At 41.4% G+C, this 18,801-nt stretch overlaps 1 protein-coding gene across 1 annotated transcript in view; it reads left to right on the top strand.

Moving 5' to 3' along the window:
* Window positions 1–18,801, top strand: part of gabra6b (gamma-aminobutyric acid type A receptor subunit alpha6b) — a gene marked incomplete at both ends in the record, with an annotated part of 51,823 nt that overhangs the window by 313 nt on the left and 32,709 nt on the right. Inside the window, 6 exons of the mRNA XM_084073200.1 lie at window positions 219–340; window positions 1,212–1,279; window positions 3,991–4,211; window positions 7,536–7,618; window positions 7,987–8,130; window positions 11,740–11,892. Of these exons, the coding sequence (XP_083929326.1) occupies window positions 219–340; window positions 1,212–1,279; window positions 3,991–4,211; window positions 7,536–7,618; window positions 7,987–8,130; window positions 11,740–11,892 (791 nt within the window). The remainder of the gene's footprint in view (window positions 1–218; window positions 341–1,211; window positions 1,280–3,990; window positions 4,212–7,535; window positions 7,619–7,986; window positions 8,131–11,739; window positions 11,893–18,801) is intronic.

Below are 18,801 nucleotides of genomic sequence, written 5' to 3'. Positions count from 1 at the left end.
GAAAGTACAGTTCTATACAAGGTCTGCTAAAAAGGATTAAAACCCAAGAAAGCACTATATGGCTCGTTTCCATTGGGATCTCCTGTTGTTGTCCGACTTTTACGCACGGCAACTAAACGCTGTTTGTTGACGGACGCAACATTAAGAAACATCCAAAACGACACGTTTTAACTGTGTCAATGAGCCTTAACGATGTGAATCATGTACTTTGATCGCAGTGTGAGCAGCGTTTGGGGGAATCAGTCGCCTGAGAGAGCAGCTATCTACCTGGACAACATAACGCGCATATTGGATCGATTATTGGATGGCTATGACAACAGACTGCGACCTGGATTTGGAGGTATGGTAAAAAAAAAAAAAAAAATAATAATAATAATAATAATCCGTATGTTTTAACAAGTCGTTTATAACTTCAATTGCGTTGATAACTTTATCATTAATCATGCAATGATTTTTTTCTGAAGTGCGCAAAGTTTTCACTCCGCATGGATGTGAATGTGACTCTTTGTCTCGCAAGTGTCCCGTCTTCGTTGAGTGCTTTTGGGGAAACCGGTTACTTAATTTATATCAGTTTTCACATCAAGGTCCATTATTTATTGGGCAATTGATTTACCTTTGATTGTTTCTGGGCAATTACACGGATTCCCCGTTTGATGAGATTTAGACTCTCAGACCCAAGACTTAGAATATTATATTGTCGTTGGATAAGATTTTGTCCACAATTCCATCCATGCTGTATTGATGTTGGTACCAATAGGAGAGATGACAGGCAAACGTTGATCAGAAGGAACAATTCTTTAATCAAGTAATGCTGCAGATGTTTAACAATCATTTAACTCATTTTACACTCTCAAGAGTTGCAGATCTCAAAGGGTCAATTTGGTTACCAACTCTCCATCATTTAGCTGGGGACCGCCTGGAACCCCCTCAAGGACCACTGGTGGTCCCCGGAGCACTGGTTGAGAACCACAGTTCTAAGCAATTTAGGGGATCTTTTACTTTAACAGTCCAGGGAGTGATGGTTTGGTCTCTTCAGAATCGACCTCATGCTTATTTGCTTTCATTTAGATTTTCATATAAATTCAAAGTAACATCGTTTTAGTTTTAATATCATCTTTTCATGACCTATTTCTCTATTTTTCCTTTTTTTCAAAAACATTTTGTTAAGGTTTGTTTATCCTAATCTGTATCAACCTTATCATTTTGCATAGGTCCAGTTACAGAGGTCAAAACCGACATCTTTGTCACCAGCTTTGGACCGGTTTCAGATGTCGAGATGGTACGTATACCAAGCAACAGCTTAACTTTGCATAGCGCTGGCGTAATATATGCACACGCCGGTACTGTATATAATAATTCCCCCCACTTGTCTCAAGAGACATGTTATTGCATGTTATTGTCAGTCTCTATAGGGTACAAGGTCTGTGTGCAGCTGGACATGCACCACAGCTCTCCCTCTGTTACACTATACCTTCAAGTTGCAGCAGCTCTTCATTATTACAGCATTTGGGCAGGCTGTCATTAGTGGAGCTTAGGATTTTAATCTGGTTGACAATCTCCCCCATCCGAGAGAGAGAGAGAGAGAGAGAGAGAGAGAGAGAGAGAGAGAGGCATGGGCTTTTCTCTCTGTCCCCGGATAGGCCGAGCGCTTTATCATTTCCCTAACACACTATAATGATTTTTTTTCTTCTTTTTTTTACAGCACCTAAAGCCTACTTGCCATATCACCATGTGATATACTGGTGGGCCAACCCTATAGGCGAGCGGTGGTGCGTAGGGCTCTTCGAGGCACTAAAGCCTTCCATTTGATCTAAAAAAGCATCGGGGATTGAACCACAACCGCGTACTTCCTCCTCGTGCTGTACTTTGTTATGTGCACACAGTGCCAATTTAACCCTATACGACCTGAGGCGATTCTTTAAAAAAAACAAAATCCTAACAGTTTTTTGAAAAAAAATATAAAAAATATCTTTTCACGATTTTTCAAAAATAGCAGATCTACAAGCTCGTAGCGCGGCACTCGGTGCCGCGCTATGAGCTTGTAGATCTGCTATTTTTGAATAGCCAAAGACATATAGTGACACAGATGCGTTCCAGGTCTTTGCTCTGAGGGTGTGCACGTGGGCCTTGGGGTGGGGTCCATTTGGTTACGTTTGTAAACTCTCAGAGTGATGAATGGATACATGAACGGAAGGTTTTTAGTTTTGTACTCTATTACTTGATTGCTGGGCGTATAACCTTTCTTTTCTTTGTCTTTTTTCTGCTCTGATTGAGACGATAATCTTAACCTCAACGCGTTGGGTGTGGATTGCAGTGGTGGAAAAAGTACCAAAATGTTTTACTTAAGTAAAAGTACCAATACTGCAACGTAGGAATACTCTGTTACAAGTAAATGTCCGGAATTCAAAATGTACTTGAGTAAAAGTACATAAGTATTGGTATCAAAATGTTCTTAACGTACCAAAAGTGAAAGTGCTCCTCATGCAGAAGGTCCCATGTCACAAGTTTTCAAATGTACAAAATGTATCCTTTGTAGCCGAAATAGCCGATCTACAAGCTCACAACCCGTCGCAAAGCTCAAAATCTACAAAGTAACTAGTAACTAAAGTTTTCAAATAATTGTAGTGGAGTAAAAGTGCAATATTTGCCTCTGAGACGTATAGAGTAGAAGTATTGCAAATTGGAAATACTCTAGTGAAGTAAAAGTACCTCAACATTTTACTCAAGTACAGTACTTGAGTACATGTACTTAGTTACCTTCCACCACTGGTGTATTGGTGTGAATATACTCTACTGTCAAATTCAATACATGTAGTATACAAGCATCACCCTCGGGTGACTCTGAAAAGATGACATCATGCATGAATACTATATTTAGAATCAAGGAGCCAGTAGTAGATAGATATGACTATGGCAATCAATGCGGCGCACTGCAAGGGAATCTGATTAGCCATGAATTCCGTGACTTCAATTCTTGAACATAACTCTGGCTTTAAGACATGGTAAGTTTATACGAATGTGAAAATCGGAGGGTGAGATGTTGCACTGATACTCTTAACACTATATAACAGTATTTGTTGTGGTAGCAGCAGCAGCAGCAGCAGCAGCAGTAGTAGTAGTAGTAGTCATAGTTGTAGTGGTAATGGTACCGAATCACATATCAGCGCGACCAAAAGCTCACCCCTGTAGTTGAAATGAACCCACAGACTCATCATGCACTCCATCTCATGCACTCCATCTCATGCACTCCATCTCAGACTCATGCACCGAGTGCCGCGCTATGAACTTGTAGATCTGCACATTTCTTTTTTTTAATCGTGAAAATGTGTGAGATGGGAGGTCCGCGGACTGAATTTTTAGTATTTAGAAGACATTTGTAGAATCCCCCAGAAGCAAAGATTTGAGTTAAAAAATGTCTTTAAAAATATATATATTCAAAGATTTGCACAAATGTTCAAGATTTTTCAAAAAATAGCAGATCTTGCCGCGCTACAAGCTTGTATATCTGCTATTTTTGAATATATAATGGTTATAGCAAAAAAAAAATCTAAAACGACACAGTATGCGTTCCCGGTCTTAACCCTTTAAGACCGGGAGAAGCATCTGTGTCATTTTAGATTTCTTTGGCTATTCAAAAATAGCAGATATACAAGCTCATAGCGCGGCACCGAGTGCCGCGCTATGAGCTTGTAGATCTGCTATTTTTGAAAAATTGTGAAAATATATTTTTTTAGATTTTTTTCCAAAAACTGTTAGGATTTAGAAAACATTTTTTAAGAATCGCCTCAGGGTTTCTTAATGGGTTAACGGGTTAACTAACCTGTGAGGGGAAAAAATTGACCCTCACACGTCCAGCGTAAACGTGCACCTGCACACGTCTATTTTTCCACTCAGTTAAATGAACCCTCAGGATCTCACTGTGTGGTTGCACTGAATCCACACACAGACTCAGTGTCATCTGTCCTCTCTCTCTCTCTCTCTCTCTCCAAGGAGTACACCATGGACGTGTTCTTCCGTCAGACGTGGATCGACGAGCGGCTGAAATTCGAGGGTCCCATCGAGATCCTGCGGCTCAACAACCTGATGGTCAGCAAGATCTGGACGCCGGACACCTTTTTCCGCAATGGCAAGAGGTCCATCTCGCACAACATGACCACCCCGAACAAGCTGTTCCGCATCATGCAGAACGGAACTATCCTCTACACCATGAGGTACGGTAGTATGATACTGGACCCTCCCCTCCCCCCCAAAGCCAAGGACCAGAATAGAACACACACACACAGTACCCGGGAAACGAATCAAACCCAAACGCAGCATCTGAGAATATGCGGCAGTTTTTTTTTAAATACCGAGGGAGATCGTTGTGCCAAGAGAGTGAGGCGGCCTCCGTTTGAAAGCAAAAAAAATGCCTTCTCTTTTCAGGGGAGATTATGGCTGTAGTGAGAACAGGTGATTTAGAATAGATAAACGTTTTTTTTAAATGTAATTATGAGCTTTTCTAAAACATACTGAATGTTAACCACATACGTCCTATTAATATACTATAAAATAGCAAAAATATATATATATATTTTTTTTACTATTTCTGCAAATCTTTTTAAATACATTAATGAAAATGTGTGACAAGATGCCATTCACAAAATAATGACAACATAGGGATGCTTGTGATGAACCGTCAACAATACTACTGGCACACCTACATCAAATAGACCATTATCTATTTTGACCATTACTGCAGTTTTGTTTATCCTGCTATGACACATCCGTTAAAATGGTCTATAATTCCATTCTTGACATTGACATTACAGCATGAGCCCATGTGCATTGGACAATGCACATGGGCTGTACGGATGACTCTCTCTGTGCATACTGTAGATCATTGGTTCTCAAAGTGGGGTCCGGGGACCCCCAGGGGTCCTTGGTGGGGTACCAGGGGGTCCCCAGCTAGATAAGTTAATATAGAGTCACAATCATTTTAACCACTTTAACCATTATTGTAAACTTTACAATTATTATTGTAAACTATACAAGCTCATAGTGCAGCACAGAGTGCCGCGCTATGAGCTTGTATATCTCAATTTTAATACATTTTAAATTCATCTTTGAATATATATATTTTTTTTTTAAAAGGCAATATTTTTGTCAGTCTGTGCTTCTGGGGGTCCCTGGAAGAAAATATTTTGAGTTTGGGGGTCCGCGGCCAAATACATATAATTGTGGGGGTCCTTGACATGAAAAAGTGAGAGAACCACTGCTTTAGATTAGTGTTTTTCAACAGGGGTGGTACCACACCGCAGGGGGTGTTCAGAGAATGTTGGGGCAGGCGCTAGAAGCAACATTTATGAAAGGGGGAGCTGAGTTGCTCTTGGGGGGGCATTTGTGTTTATTATTATTATCATCATTATTTTCATCATATCATCATTAGACTTCCATAACTCATTAAGGCCTGAGGCCAATTCTACTGTCTTCTAAGTCCTTTTGAAAAAAAACTATGTTGCTATCAGTGGTTCTCAAACTTTTTCATGTCAAGGACCCACACAATTATATGGATTTGGCCGCGGACCCCCAACTCAACATATTTTGTTCCAGGGACCCCTAGAAGCAAAGATTTGAGTTTATTTTTCGGTATACAAATATATTGAAAGATGTGCACACATTTTCACGATTCTTTTTCAAAAATAGCAGATCTACAAGCTCGCCGAGTGCCGCGCTATGAGCTTGTAGATCTGCTATTTTTGAATAGCCAAAGAAATCTAAAATGACACAGATGCGTTCCCGGTCTTAATGGGTTAAAACTGCAGTCAAATGAGGCGTATTTTGTGAATCCATGTGGCTGTTGGTATTTAGCTGCACGTCTATTGGTGTAATCATGGTAGATGTGTACCTGGGAGCCTGATTTGGGTGACCTTTTTCAGTCTTGATTAATTATCCCCACTACTTTTGATAGCTTGTCGACAAATGCGATGGATTCTTTTCTGGATACCCAATCGTGTTCTCACATTAGACTTTTTACTGGGAAATTGCAAGTTCAAATTTGAGGTGCATTTCCCAGAAGTGTTATTGACTAACGTAGGTATAGCTAGTTCTGTTGTCCCTGGAAACAGTAGTTCAGGTGAACATTCTCAAACACCATCACTACAGCTCTTGTCCTGTTCTTAGAGGAAGTATCAGTCCTTATTATATCATCTTGACTGCACCATCAGAGTCTCATAATTCGGTAGGTTTATGTCTTCCCTGTAACAAAAGCATATTGTTTCAGGCTACAGAAAACATTATGGAAATGTGTTTTTATTATTCAGCAACTGGCCCACACTTTTTTTGTAATCTTTTTTTTGACAAACGTAATGGATTCGGCAGGTTTGTGTATAAATGACAAAACTGCATAATAACCTTGAGGGTGAAACCTTTTTATTATTATTCTTTTTATTGACAGTTTAAAAGTACAGCATTATGTAAAAATAAAAGGCAAATGGATAATCAGGAAAAAAAGCCAAAGGGTTGTTTCCATTGTGGTCCATTAACTATTGGACCACAACCCCTTGATAATGATATGTTACGTGAGAACAGCTGGGTACCCTGAAAAGCAATCCCAATTGTGACTGGCTAGACATGGATTCACAAACCACAGCTCACTTGAGTGCAGTTCATAATGCTCTTCTGCATTTTATGGTGGGACCATTAATAAGAATGCTTCTTGCTTGGTAATGGTACAATTATACTTCTAAAGATCCCGATTCCTTACACAGCGGGAGCGTGACAACTTAACAATCTGAAAATGCTTTGTTGAATATTTCACATCAAACTATGAATTTGGTATTGCCTCATTCATACAGGTTGATGCTTGTATTCGCTGTGAAAATTAGACTTATAGAGTTTTGAAAATAAATTCTGACGCTTGCCACATAATATTCGTGTTCGGTGTGGATGTAAACATGACACAAACAGAAGTTTAAATGAATGCAAATGATGTCTATTAGACTACAAAGTCGTCAGATAGTCATCAGATTGCTGTGCAGTTCACACACTACAGTATATATGTCTTTCATTTGAAATCGGAAGTCTTTGTGGTTTCCAGACTGCATGATTGATCGGCGACAGGGGATCACACACTACAATATTTCACCATGCGCGATATAAAGGGCACACTATAAAGATATAAAGATATATATATTATTTTGATTGTTTTTATTCTTTTACATTTGAATGTATTTTCTTCCTTATCGGTTATTTCTTTCATGTTTGTATTACTTGATGAGAGCAGCTATGGCATTCGATTTCCTCTCTAACTGTTTCTATTCGATAGTTATTTGGCATTCATTGAGATATAAATATCGACGGTAGTGGGGAATTAAAATTATAAAAGCAAAACATAATCTTTTTCAGATCTGAAACCTTTTGTTGGGTATGGGTGGTGGTAAGTAACCTGGATGTTAAATAGGGGGCCCTGGCTAAAAACTTTTTGAGAACCACAATCAAACAAACAAACAAACAAATAAATAAATACATATTTTCTTCCTCTTTTTTCTCTCCTGCAGACTAACGATAAATGCAGAGTGTCCTATGCGACTTATGAACTTTCCGATGGATGGCCATGCCTGCCCGCTGAAGTTTGGGAGCTGTAGGTTTTCAATTATCTTTCATATCATTTATATATTTATATGCTTTATCGAGCCCAGATGCTGTCACTTTTGGGTAATTACTGTCTGACTTAATAACACTATATATATATATATATATATATATATATATATATATATATATATATATATACTATAAATAACATAATGGAACTTCACTCTAGTGATGCAATCATGTTGTGCATTTCAGCGGTTCCTGTGGCCTACTATGCTTTAAAAAACTAGCCCAATTTGATCGTCGGTAAATGTGGGCAATCCATCATTTCACAGGAGCACATGTCACGTTTTTTGGAACAAATCTCTGTGCTCTTTCTCTGTGCTGTGCTCATCCCGTGGCTGTCCTCTCCAGATGCTTATCCCATGAGTGAGATTGTGTATACATGGAAGAAAGGCCCCCTGTCTTCAGTGGAGGTGCCCGAGGAATCCTCCAGTCTGCTCCAGTACGACCTCATCGGTCAAACGGTGTCAACCGAGAGGCTGAAATCCAACACAGGTGGGTCTTTGAGAACCAGCCGGCTAAATGAGTTAAAAATAGCTTTAGAAAAAATCATATCTACACGCATTGCATTGCGACACGTGAGCTTATAAATCTGCTATTTTCAAAAGATTTAGGAAAATGTCGAAACATTGTGAAAAGTTTGTGAATTATTGTGAAAATGTTTAACCTCACAAATCTTCTCTCATGGGAGCGAGTACCTGGCGCAAAATTGCTTTCAGATGGGTTCATGGCCAATTACGTAGATATATACCAATTTGGGGGTCCTTGCCATGAAAATGCTTGAGAAACTGTAGCATTGCTAAACACTCTAGAGTCCTAAACACTCTCCAGCTGTGTGCTTCTGATCAGGAATCGGTAGGGGTGTGCCGATACACTAATTTCACGAAACGATACGATACGATATTGGGCTCACAACTTCGATACGATTTCGATACGATACGCACTTTTTTTTATTATGAAAATATATGGGGGAGAAAAAAAGAAAATGCAAACAAATAATTCTGTTTTTGCATTATTCAGACATGCAAACTTGTAGCTTTTCAGATACAATAGCCGTTTTGAATCAAAATAGGGCAATAGTGTGACACCTGACCCGAAAAAACAACAACATGTTGTCACCCTTTTCACCTCGGGGCTGTTTGCATGCCTGATTATTATGATTGTAAAAAAAAATAAAAAATCAAAACAATATTTTTTTCCCCCAAAACGATACATATCGTCACGAAAACGTATCGCGATATATCGCGGGACGATATATCGGCACACCCTTAGGAATCGGTGAACAAAGTTTGGCAGCCGGTCTTTCACAGTCCTTATGTTGCGTTCACACGGGCAGATACAGAACGATACACAGCATATTTATCGCTCTGTCGCTTTGTACTGTATCTGTGTTGCTCAACACGATCGTTGACGTCATCAAGCGTGCGTCGGAGCTACAGTTGTAGTTTTGTATCTTTGTATCAGAAAGTTGAACCCAGCTCAACTTCAATTTGTAGCTTTGTAGCTTTTCGTAGAAGCTACAGACGTCGGATGTTGCTTTGCATCTTCACGTTTGGCTTCCATTGAAATATGAACGGTACGGTAGCGCGTGTCTTTGTGTCTGCCCGTGTGAACGCAGAATTTTGCGGCATTCACAATGCAGATACAAATGATACAAAGATAGAAAGCTACAAGCATATTTGTATCTTTGAATCTGAAGTCGACACTTATTTGTAGCTTTGTAGCTGTTGTAGCTTTTGTAGCGGCTACAAATGTTGGATGTATCTTTGTACATTCATGTCGCTGCCTGGCGACCATTGAAAAAGAATGGTAGCATGTGTCTTTGCAGCTGCCAACCAAAAGTTGGTTCGGGAGAGAATTTCAAAGGAGGGGGGGGGGGGGGGGGGGAGAAGCCCAGGGCTCCTGGGCTCCTTTCGGACAACCAGGGGAGCAGAGGGGGCCCGCGTCACACCGCTCCTACCCGACCGAGGCGGATTCTATGGTTCCCCCCCGCGGTGCCCCGACACCGTCCCGCGACGTTGCCTCCCGCTGGGCATCGGTGCCGGTTTTTACAAGCCAGGACAGAGTGAAAAAAAGCGGGGGGGGGGAAACAAAAATAAATTTGAGTTACAAATGTTCGCTTTAAAAAAATATATATTCAAAGATTTACACAAATTTTCACGATTTTTCAAAAATAGCTGATCTACAAGCTCATATCGTGGCACTCGGTGCCGCGCTATGAGCTTGTAGATCTGCTATTTTATTATTCTATAAGTGTAAAATAATGCTTTTTAGCTCAAATCTAAAAATGACAGCTTCAAAGATGACACATCTTTGAAGCTACTGTACAAACGTCAGGTGTTGCTTTGTACCTTCATGTCGCCGGCTTCCATTGAAAATGAGTGGTATAGCCTCTATCTTTGTATCGGCCCGTGTGAACGCAGCATTAAGGCTTTAATCACAAACCATTCACTTATGTAATGTACTATACAGGCTGTATGCATATGCATGGGGTATAGCCCGATTCTTTCAATTCCTTCACACGTTTGATGTGTGCAATTGGATTTATGTAAGGTAAACCGTGCATGCCATGGATATAATACAAGGCTTTGCTTTTCATTTTCCCAATGCCGTTTAACCCATTAAGACCTGGAACTGTCTCATTTTTAGATTTGAGCTAAAAAGCATTATTTTACACTTTGGGCTATTCAAAAATAGCAGATCTACAAGCTCATAGCGCGGCACCGAGTGCCGCGCTACGAGCTTGTAGATCTGCTATTTTTGAAAAATCGTGAAAATGTGTGCAAATCTTTGAATATATATATTTTTAAAGCGAACATTTTTAACTCAAATCTTTGCTTCTGGGGGGTCCCTGGAACAACATTTTTTGATGGGGGTCTGCGGCCAAATACATATAATTTTGGGGGTCCTTGACATGAAAAAGATTGAGCACCACTGATATAGAAACAAACGTTTTTCAGAAAACTGTTGAGATTTAGGAGACATGTAGAATCGGCTTCAGGTCTCAATGGGTTAATCCTATACTAAGCATTGTCGTCACTTGATGCCAGCCTTCCGCGTATGCATAATAAATCATAAAGGGCAGAGCCTTGCACACTGCACAAAATACTGTAAAGTTCACTCCTTCAACATTGGATGAAGAGATGAATATTGCGACTGTACATGCATAGATTGATGTCCCAGGCAGGAGGCTAGTGAACTCATTATATTCTGTATTTCTTAGAATAATATATCACTCGGAATAATCTTCGGCTCAAACTGAATATTTCTTGTGTGATCAATGGTTGTTCTGATAAAGCCGTCGCCGTTCGGATTGTTTGATGTGATGATGCGTGTGACATGCCTGCCAGGCACGGCAGAAACAAGTGTTCGTCACTCACCTGACTGTTATGACAGCGTTCTGACATGTAATCTACAAAGATGTTCATTCAAAACAAAGGGTGGCAAAAACATTTGATTGCGTCAAAGCAAAACGAGGCGTTGAGTCACGCGGAAGACACTGGTTAACCACGCACACGCCCGCACAGCGTATTATGATGTAACTGAGCAGTGGTGTAAAGTAACTAAGTACATTTACTCAAGTACTGTACTTACTGGAGTATTTCCAATTGTCAATACTTTTACTTCAACTCCACTACATCTTGGAGACAAATATTGTACTTTTACTCCACTACAATTATTTTAAAACTTTAGTTACTTTGTAGATTTTGATTGTTATTACAAAACATACATTAACCACTTCAGCCCTTCATGCATTTCGGTCATTTGAAAATAGCCGATCTACAAGCTCACAATGTGTCGCGATGCGACACATTGTGAACTTGTAGATCGGCTATTTTCAAAATATGTTTATGCATTGTATACATTTGAAAACTTTGTGAAATGGGACATAATGCATAATGAGTACTTTCTACATTTTGATACCAATTCTTTTGTACTCCTACTCAAGTACATTTTGAATCCCGGACCTTTTACTTGCAACAGAGTATTCCTACATTGCAGTATTGATACTTTTACTTAAGTAAAACATTTGAGTACTTTTCCCACCACTGTAACTGAGTCAGTATGTGTGTGAAATGCTGTTTGTTTTTCCCTCTGTGCCAGGTGAATATGTCATAATGACCGTACACTTCCACCTGCAAAGGAAGATGGGCTTCTTCCTCATCCAGACCTACATCCCCTGCATCATGACCGTTATCCTGGCACAAGTCTCCTTCTGGATCAACAAGGAATCCGTCCCGGCGCGCACCGTGTTCGGTAGGCCCACTTTAACCTCTTTAAAAACATCTATACTTGGTTGACCAGAGTGTCTCAGGGCTCTATTACTAGTGACTTTTCTGTTCTCAGTCTACATGAAATATCTTCACTGAAAATAGCAGACCGACAAGCTCACAACGTGTTGCCAACGCGACACATTGTGAGCTTCTCGATCTGCTATTTTCTTTGAACGCTTTCAAAGAAAATAGTTCAAGTTCGGTAATGTCATTTTACAAAGTATGTTTAAGGGCAACTTTGTGAAATTAAAACAAGCTAGATTTTAAAAGTTGCTACTGTATCTACATTCAAACAGTTGATTGATTGATTATTGAATATTTTAATAGGCAGAAATGTAAAAAAAACAGCACAAGTACAGTCAAACACTTTGTCTAAAAGGTACGTCCAAAAAAGTCCTTGCGGGCTTGTTTCCATTGGGGTCCTTGGTATTTAATTCATAAACACATAAAGTAGCACCAAGTAGTTCAATATCATCATAAAATACAGAAAAAACACTATTTGTACAGAGTCGGGGAAAAAATGGGGGGGTGAGAGTCAAAGGAAGGGGGGGGGGGGGTCGTCTGACTAGGGGAGAAGTGGTAGTACCTCCCCCTTTGGCCTCCTGAAACCATTTTTTGAGGGATGGGGTCAGGCTATTCCACACCTGGGTGGCAGTGCTGTAAGAAGGAGAATTTACCCATGTTTGTTTTATGGGTGGGTGGTACCAGATCGTGGTTTACGCTCCCTCTAGTATTATGGCTGGGGGTGTCGCTAACTTTTCGGAGGTATTTAGTCAGATATGCGGGTATAGACAAAGCTGATAGTTGAATAATGTTACAAGATAATATAGCTTGATACTTAAGCAAAATAACACAGCTTGTCACCTTTCCAGAAGAAATAGAGCAAGCTGGATGTACATCAATGTAAACAAAGTAACCTCTGCATTGCCCGACCCACTGTGGCTTAGCAATGATGCTGGCGTGTAGGATTGTCAGGCATTATCCCTCACATAGTTCAAGTTCAAGTTCAAGTTCAGAGAGCTCCCTTGATTGGTCGAGAGACACTGGGAGTGATGTGCTATCGGAGGATCCAAATAGAGAAGCAAAGGAAAAACACAGAGGCTGTGTTTTCAATCACTGATAGCTGGCAGAGAGTTACGAATGTGTGCTTACTGCAGGGGTTCATAAAGTGGGTCCTTGAGGTGGTTACAGGGGGTCCCCAGAAAATGTGTTAATATAGCATAAAAATCGGCGTAACCACTTTTACCCTATACGTAACATCGTCTATTTTCAAATAGCCGATTCATCTTCAAAAATGTTGTACTTTTTTAAAATGTATTTTTAAAATATGTTTTGGATATTTTTGGAACATTTTAAGAAACCCGAATCTTGCATGGGGTTCCCAAGCACAAAATCATTTCAGATGGGGGTCTGCGGCTAAATACACATCAATTTGGGGGTCCTTGACATGATGTTTGAGAACCACTGGCTTACTGCACCAATTATGAAACAGGTTTGTCTCAAAGTGTATGAAAGCAACACATTTTATAAACAGAGAGTAAGCAAACACAGACAATACAGGACTTGCTGGTAGGAACAGTTTTTTCTTGAAATGCCAAAAAGACTTCTATGGCCGAACAACTGGCTGTTAAAGATCATTTTGGATATAATGTTTTTGATAAAGGCTGAAAGTAAGTTGGAATTTACTAAATAATGACAGAAAAAGGCTGCATTAAGTTTTCAATCAAGACAGAATATTTTGTTGTTGATTAAAAAGTTCCACAATCACAGAAAGACTTTGCAGGGTCTCAGTATAAATGCGGTGGGCAATTATATACTATGTTGTCTTCTTGTATTTTATAAAAATAAGACAATACAATATTAATCTTCTTCTGTATAAGTCTCATGATATAGTATAGACAACACATCACCTCAGCCACTTATGTTTTTGGAAGAACAGAACACTTATTTTTACAATATTGTTATTGGATATTAGACATATATTAGATTTTAATAAAAATTAACCACAGGTTGACAAACTAGAACAAGCTAATGTTCTGGACACTATATAATATATTACATTATATATTATGATATCCATAGACATATCAGCCCGGAAATATGTATGTTTATACATACATTTTGATTGGGTCTATAGAGGTCTGCACCAAGATGTTTAAGCTCTTGAGTTTAACCCATTAAGACCTGGAACACATCTGTGTCACTTTGGCTATTCAAAAATAGCAGATCTACAAGCTCATAGCGCGGCACCGAGTGCCGCGCTATGAGCTTGTAGATCTGCTATTTTTGAAAAATCTTGAGAAAAATGTTTTTTTGATTTTTTTTTCCAAAAAGAAGAAGCTGTGAAAAAAGATTTCACAGCTTAAGGTCTTTTATTTATTATTATATTATTTTCTCTCCAAGTATACAAAGAATAAATCTGTATTTACTGACTCACCACCCACAGCTTGACCCCAGTGTGAGCATACTGTAGCTCTGTGCTCATCAGACAAAGCTTACACACTGCTCTCCTCCATTTCGTCGTTGGGCAGAAACATTGTATCGCCATATGTTCTGTTTTTATGTTGTCGTTTTTTTTCTAAATCAATGCCCTATTTTATACTTTATACGTATAACTGTGTCGTGCGGAAGTTGCAAAAATAGCAGATCTACAAGCTCACAATGCGTTGTGATATGATTTTTTTTTACCTATAATAATAAGGATGCCGGTCTGTGGAGTTTATAAATATTTAATCAATTAAACGTATTAACAGGAGCTTTTCACAGAATAATAACAACATTGGATCAAATCAGTTATTTTCCATTTCCTGAATGGTAGCGGTTTTGGACATAAAAGCGACAATTTATCGCTCAGTGATTCTTTTTTTTTGGGGGGGGGGGCCCAGAAATGGATTAAATGCCATGGCACGGTCCACACCATGTAACCCCCCCCCCCAGTAGAACAAAGAAGTAGTGTCACAGCCACAGTGGCTTACAACTTCTTTCTCATTCTTCCTTTATCTCCGTTCGTCCTTCACTGCAGTGAATTAATTGGGAATACATGTTCCTTTTCTGGAATTGGTCATGCACAGGGCAGGGGGAAGGTGGGGGGAGGGGAGAGGAGGATGTTTACTTGGCCTGCCTCCGAACACTTGCAGGTTCCGCTTGCTCACATTACATCACGCTACACTTCACACCAAGCTCTAGCCTCGGGTGCCAAGAGAGAGTGAGAGAGAAGAGGAGAGAAGGCCGGGAGAGTGAGAGAGAGAGAGAGGGAGAGGGAGAGGGAGAGGGAGAGAGAGAGAGAGGGAGAGAGAGAGAGCGAGAGAGAGAGAGAGAGAGAGAGAGAGAGAGAGAGGGGGGAGAGGAGAGAGAATAAAACGACAGTAGAGGAGATAGAGAAAGAGAACACTGAGAAATAGAAAAAGTGGGTGAGGGAGAGCAGCGGAAACGAGAGAGAAAGGGAAAGAGGGAAGCGGGTCATTAAGACGGAGACGGACAGAAAGAGACATAAGTGTCCATATATCCGTCCTTTTCATCACCCCCCCCAATTCCCTCTAAGAACTTTCAACAAATAGGAGACAGCTGAGTCTCTCTGTGCTGGCCTTTGTAGATGCTCATAGCCTCACATCATATATCAGTGGAGGGCTGCCAGCTCAGCGGCAAAGCGCGCCCACACTGACTCCTTCAGAAGATAGTTCCCAATCATCATTTTGCCCAAGTCGAGGCCCCCATGTGGACCCGCACATCTGTGTCGACTCATTAACCTCACCCCCCTGCTGTTTTCATTTCGCACCAAGCTGGGGATCAAATATTAACCCATGAAGACCTGAAGCCGATTCTACAAATGTTTTCTAAATCCCAACAGTATACTGAAAGAAACGAATGTTTCTATATCAGTGGTGCTCAATCTTTTTCATGTCAAGGACCCCCAAAATTATTTGTATTTGACCCCCATCTCAAAATATTTTGTTCCAGGGACCCCCAGAAGCAAAGATTTGAGTAAAAAAATGTTCTCTTTAAAAATATATAATTCAAAGATTTGCACACATTTTCACGATTTAAAAAAAATAGCAGATCTACAAGCTCATAGCGCGGCACTCGGTGCCGCGCTATGAGCTTGTATATCTGCTATTTTTGAATAGCTCAAAGTGTAAAATAATGCTTTTTAGCTCAAATGAAAAAGTGACACAGATGCGTTCCAGGTATTAATGTGTTAAAGCACACATTCCGTGGACGGGCTGGTGTTATGCAGGAAAGCGGGGTTAACTTGTTAGAGCACCGGAGCCTTTAACCCATTAAGGCCGGGAAAGCATCTTGTCATTTTAGATTTGAACCACTTAAACCATTATTTTATATTTTAGTTATTCAAAAATAGCAGATTATGCAAGCTCATAGCTTTTGAGAAATCGTGAACGTTTGTGCAAATCTTTGAATACATACATTTTTTGAAATAACATTTTGAACCCAAATCTTTGCGTCTGAGGGGTCCCTGGAGGGGGTCCCTGGAAGAAAATATTTAGTGATCCGTGACCAAATATGCAGTATATCATTTTGAGAGGTCCTTGACATGAGTTTTAGACCACTGATATAAACATGTGTTGTTCCAGGGACCCCCAGAAGCAAAGATTTGAGTTACAAATGTTCACTTTAAAAAAGTATATAGATTACTCGAGTGCCGCGCTATGAGCTTGTAGATCTACAATTTTTGAATAGCCCAAAGAAATCAAAAAAAATGACACAGATGCGTTCCCGGTCTTAATGGGTTAAGAGTGGTGCTGTGTTAATGGTGTGGCCATGAACTAATGAAAATCCACCGTGAACCAACATGAACTTCATCGTCATGCTTCATAGAGCTCTGGTGTGAGACGACAAATGGCTTCTGTGTTTTAATGCTTTACTGCAGAAATGACGAAGAAGTCATATGGAATTGCAGGAAGCCATGCAGCTGGGTACAGTATGTCTCAGTAATGCTCTGGCTGATGTGTCTACATGACAGAAGTGGTAGAGAGGATGAGGAGAGGAGAGGAGTGTAGGCGCCAAAATCCCTTTTTCAAGAGAATAGAGTCCACTTCCAACGTACATTTTCATCATTTATTCAAACTAAAAAATGTTTCCAAAAAAGGTGTAAACTCAATCAAACAAAAAACGGCAAGAAAAGTGTTTCTGGTCAAACCCCAGTGCTGTCTTTTCCAACTTGTACTGATCTCAGGTCACTGTGACCCTGGCTCACTATATACAGAACAATCGTCACACCTGTGCCTAATCAAAACTAGAGGTTACGAATGTAACCCCGGTTTTAGTAGGTTTGGAGTTTACTACTCACTATGGGATATCAGCGCCCCCAGGCGATGTACAGAGCAACACACACGCTCCCGATGCCAATTCACTGATTGGCTTAGGGTATGTCACGAGTCCGGAAGACCCGGGAGTACAAAAGCTCCACGTGACATAGGCTCTTCCTCTTAACATTCACCTCTCTGCATGCCAAATGCGCACAGAAAGGGGTGTCTGGTGAGTAGTAAACTCCAAACCTACTAAAACCGGGGTTACATTCGTAACCTCTAGTTTTACCACGGTTTTCCGTTTACTACTCACTATGGGATTCATAAACCCCCCTTGAGGTAATGAGCCACACAACCCTGACAGGCCCGCACGCCCCTCAGCCCCTAGGTCCCGCCCACACGGACGTGACCTACGGCCCCACGGGCGCCCCCAACCCACCGGGCTGGGGCGCGGGATAGATAATAAAGACTAGGCCCTGACAGGCTCCAGAGTCCGCCTATTTACTAACAGGCAGACACAGGCCTGCCTCATAACTCAATATGAGGAACAGGGCCCCATCTCCTGGGAGCCAGCCCAGCTGGTCTCATGGAAACCCCAGAGGAAGTCGAGAGATAGGGAGAAAAGCCCCATGCCTACTCCCTTCCCTTCACTGGCCTGGAGGCATCTGCTACACCTAGGACCGCGCGCGCCAAGGACGCCGCCGCCACGTCCAGGCTGTAAAAGGCCGCAAAAGTCGAAGGAGACGACCAATTTGCCGCTGCACAGATCTCCTGGATCGAAGCCCCCTTGCAGAGAGCCCAGGACGTAGCCATGCCTCTAGTAGAGTGGGCCCTCAGACCCCCCGGGACTGGGGCCCCACTGCTGACATAAGCTAGCTTAACGGCATCTCGGATCCATCTAGAAAGCGTCGTCTTAGTGACCGCCTTCCTCTGAACCCCCACGCCAAAAGAGACAAAGAGTTGCGTCGATGAACGATTGGCCGCTGTCCTCTGACAATAGAGCTTCAGGGCTCTCACTGGACAGAGACAATGCAACCGCTTATCCTCCGCCGAAACGAAGGGAGGCGGATGAAAAGCCACCAACTCAACCGGGTCTGGGGCCACCACCCCGGTCTTTGTAACGAACGTCAGGTTGGGTTTAAGCAAAACCCTTCTGTCGTTGTTCAGGAACTTCATGCACTCCGGACTCACCGAGAGCGCGTGCATGTCGCTGACCCGTTTAGCCGTAGACAGGGCCACCAAGAGGACCGTTTTGAGACTGACGATCCTCAAATCAGCAGACTCAAAAGGCTCGAACGGGGGACGGCACAGTGCATCCAGCACCACCGTCAGATCCCAGACTGGGAACAGTGGCCTGTTAACCGGTCTAGCTCTCCTGGCGCCGCAACCGGCGCACTAATGGATGCTGGCCCACCGTCTTGCCATCGAACGCCTCGTGGCAAGCCGAATGGCCGATAAATACACCTTTACTGCTGAGAAGGATAAATCCCGGGCTAACCTTTTTTGTAGAAAGTGAGAATGCTACACACCGAGGCCTGGAAAGCCATCACCACCGGTGACTGCTCCAGACACCAAGATGCGAACATATTCCATCTAACATCATAAGCATTCCTCGTGGACACGGCCCT

Source organism: Gymnoscopelus microlampas (genome assembly GCF_963454915.1).
Source record: "Gymnoscopelus microlampas genome assembly, chromosome: 12".
Lineage (NCBI taxonomy): Eukaryota > Metazoa > Chordata > Actinopteri > Myctophiformes > Myctophidae > Gymnoscopelus > Gymnoscopelus microlampas.
This window is presented reverse-complemented; position numbering and strand designations above follow the sequence as displayed.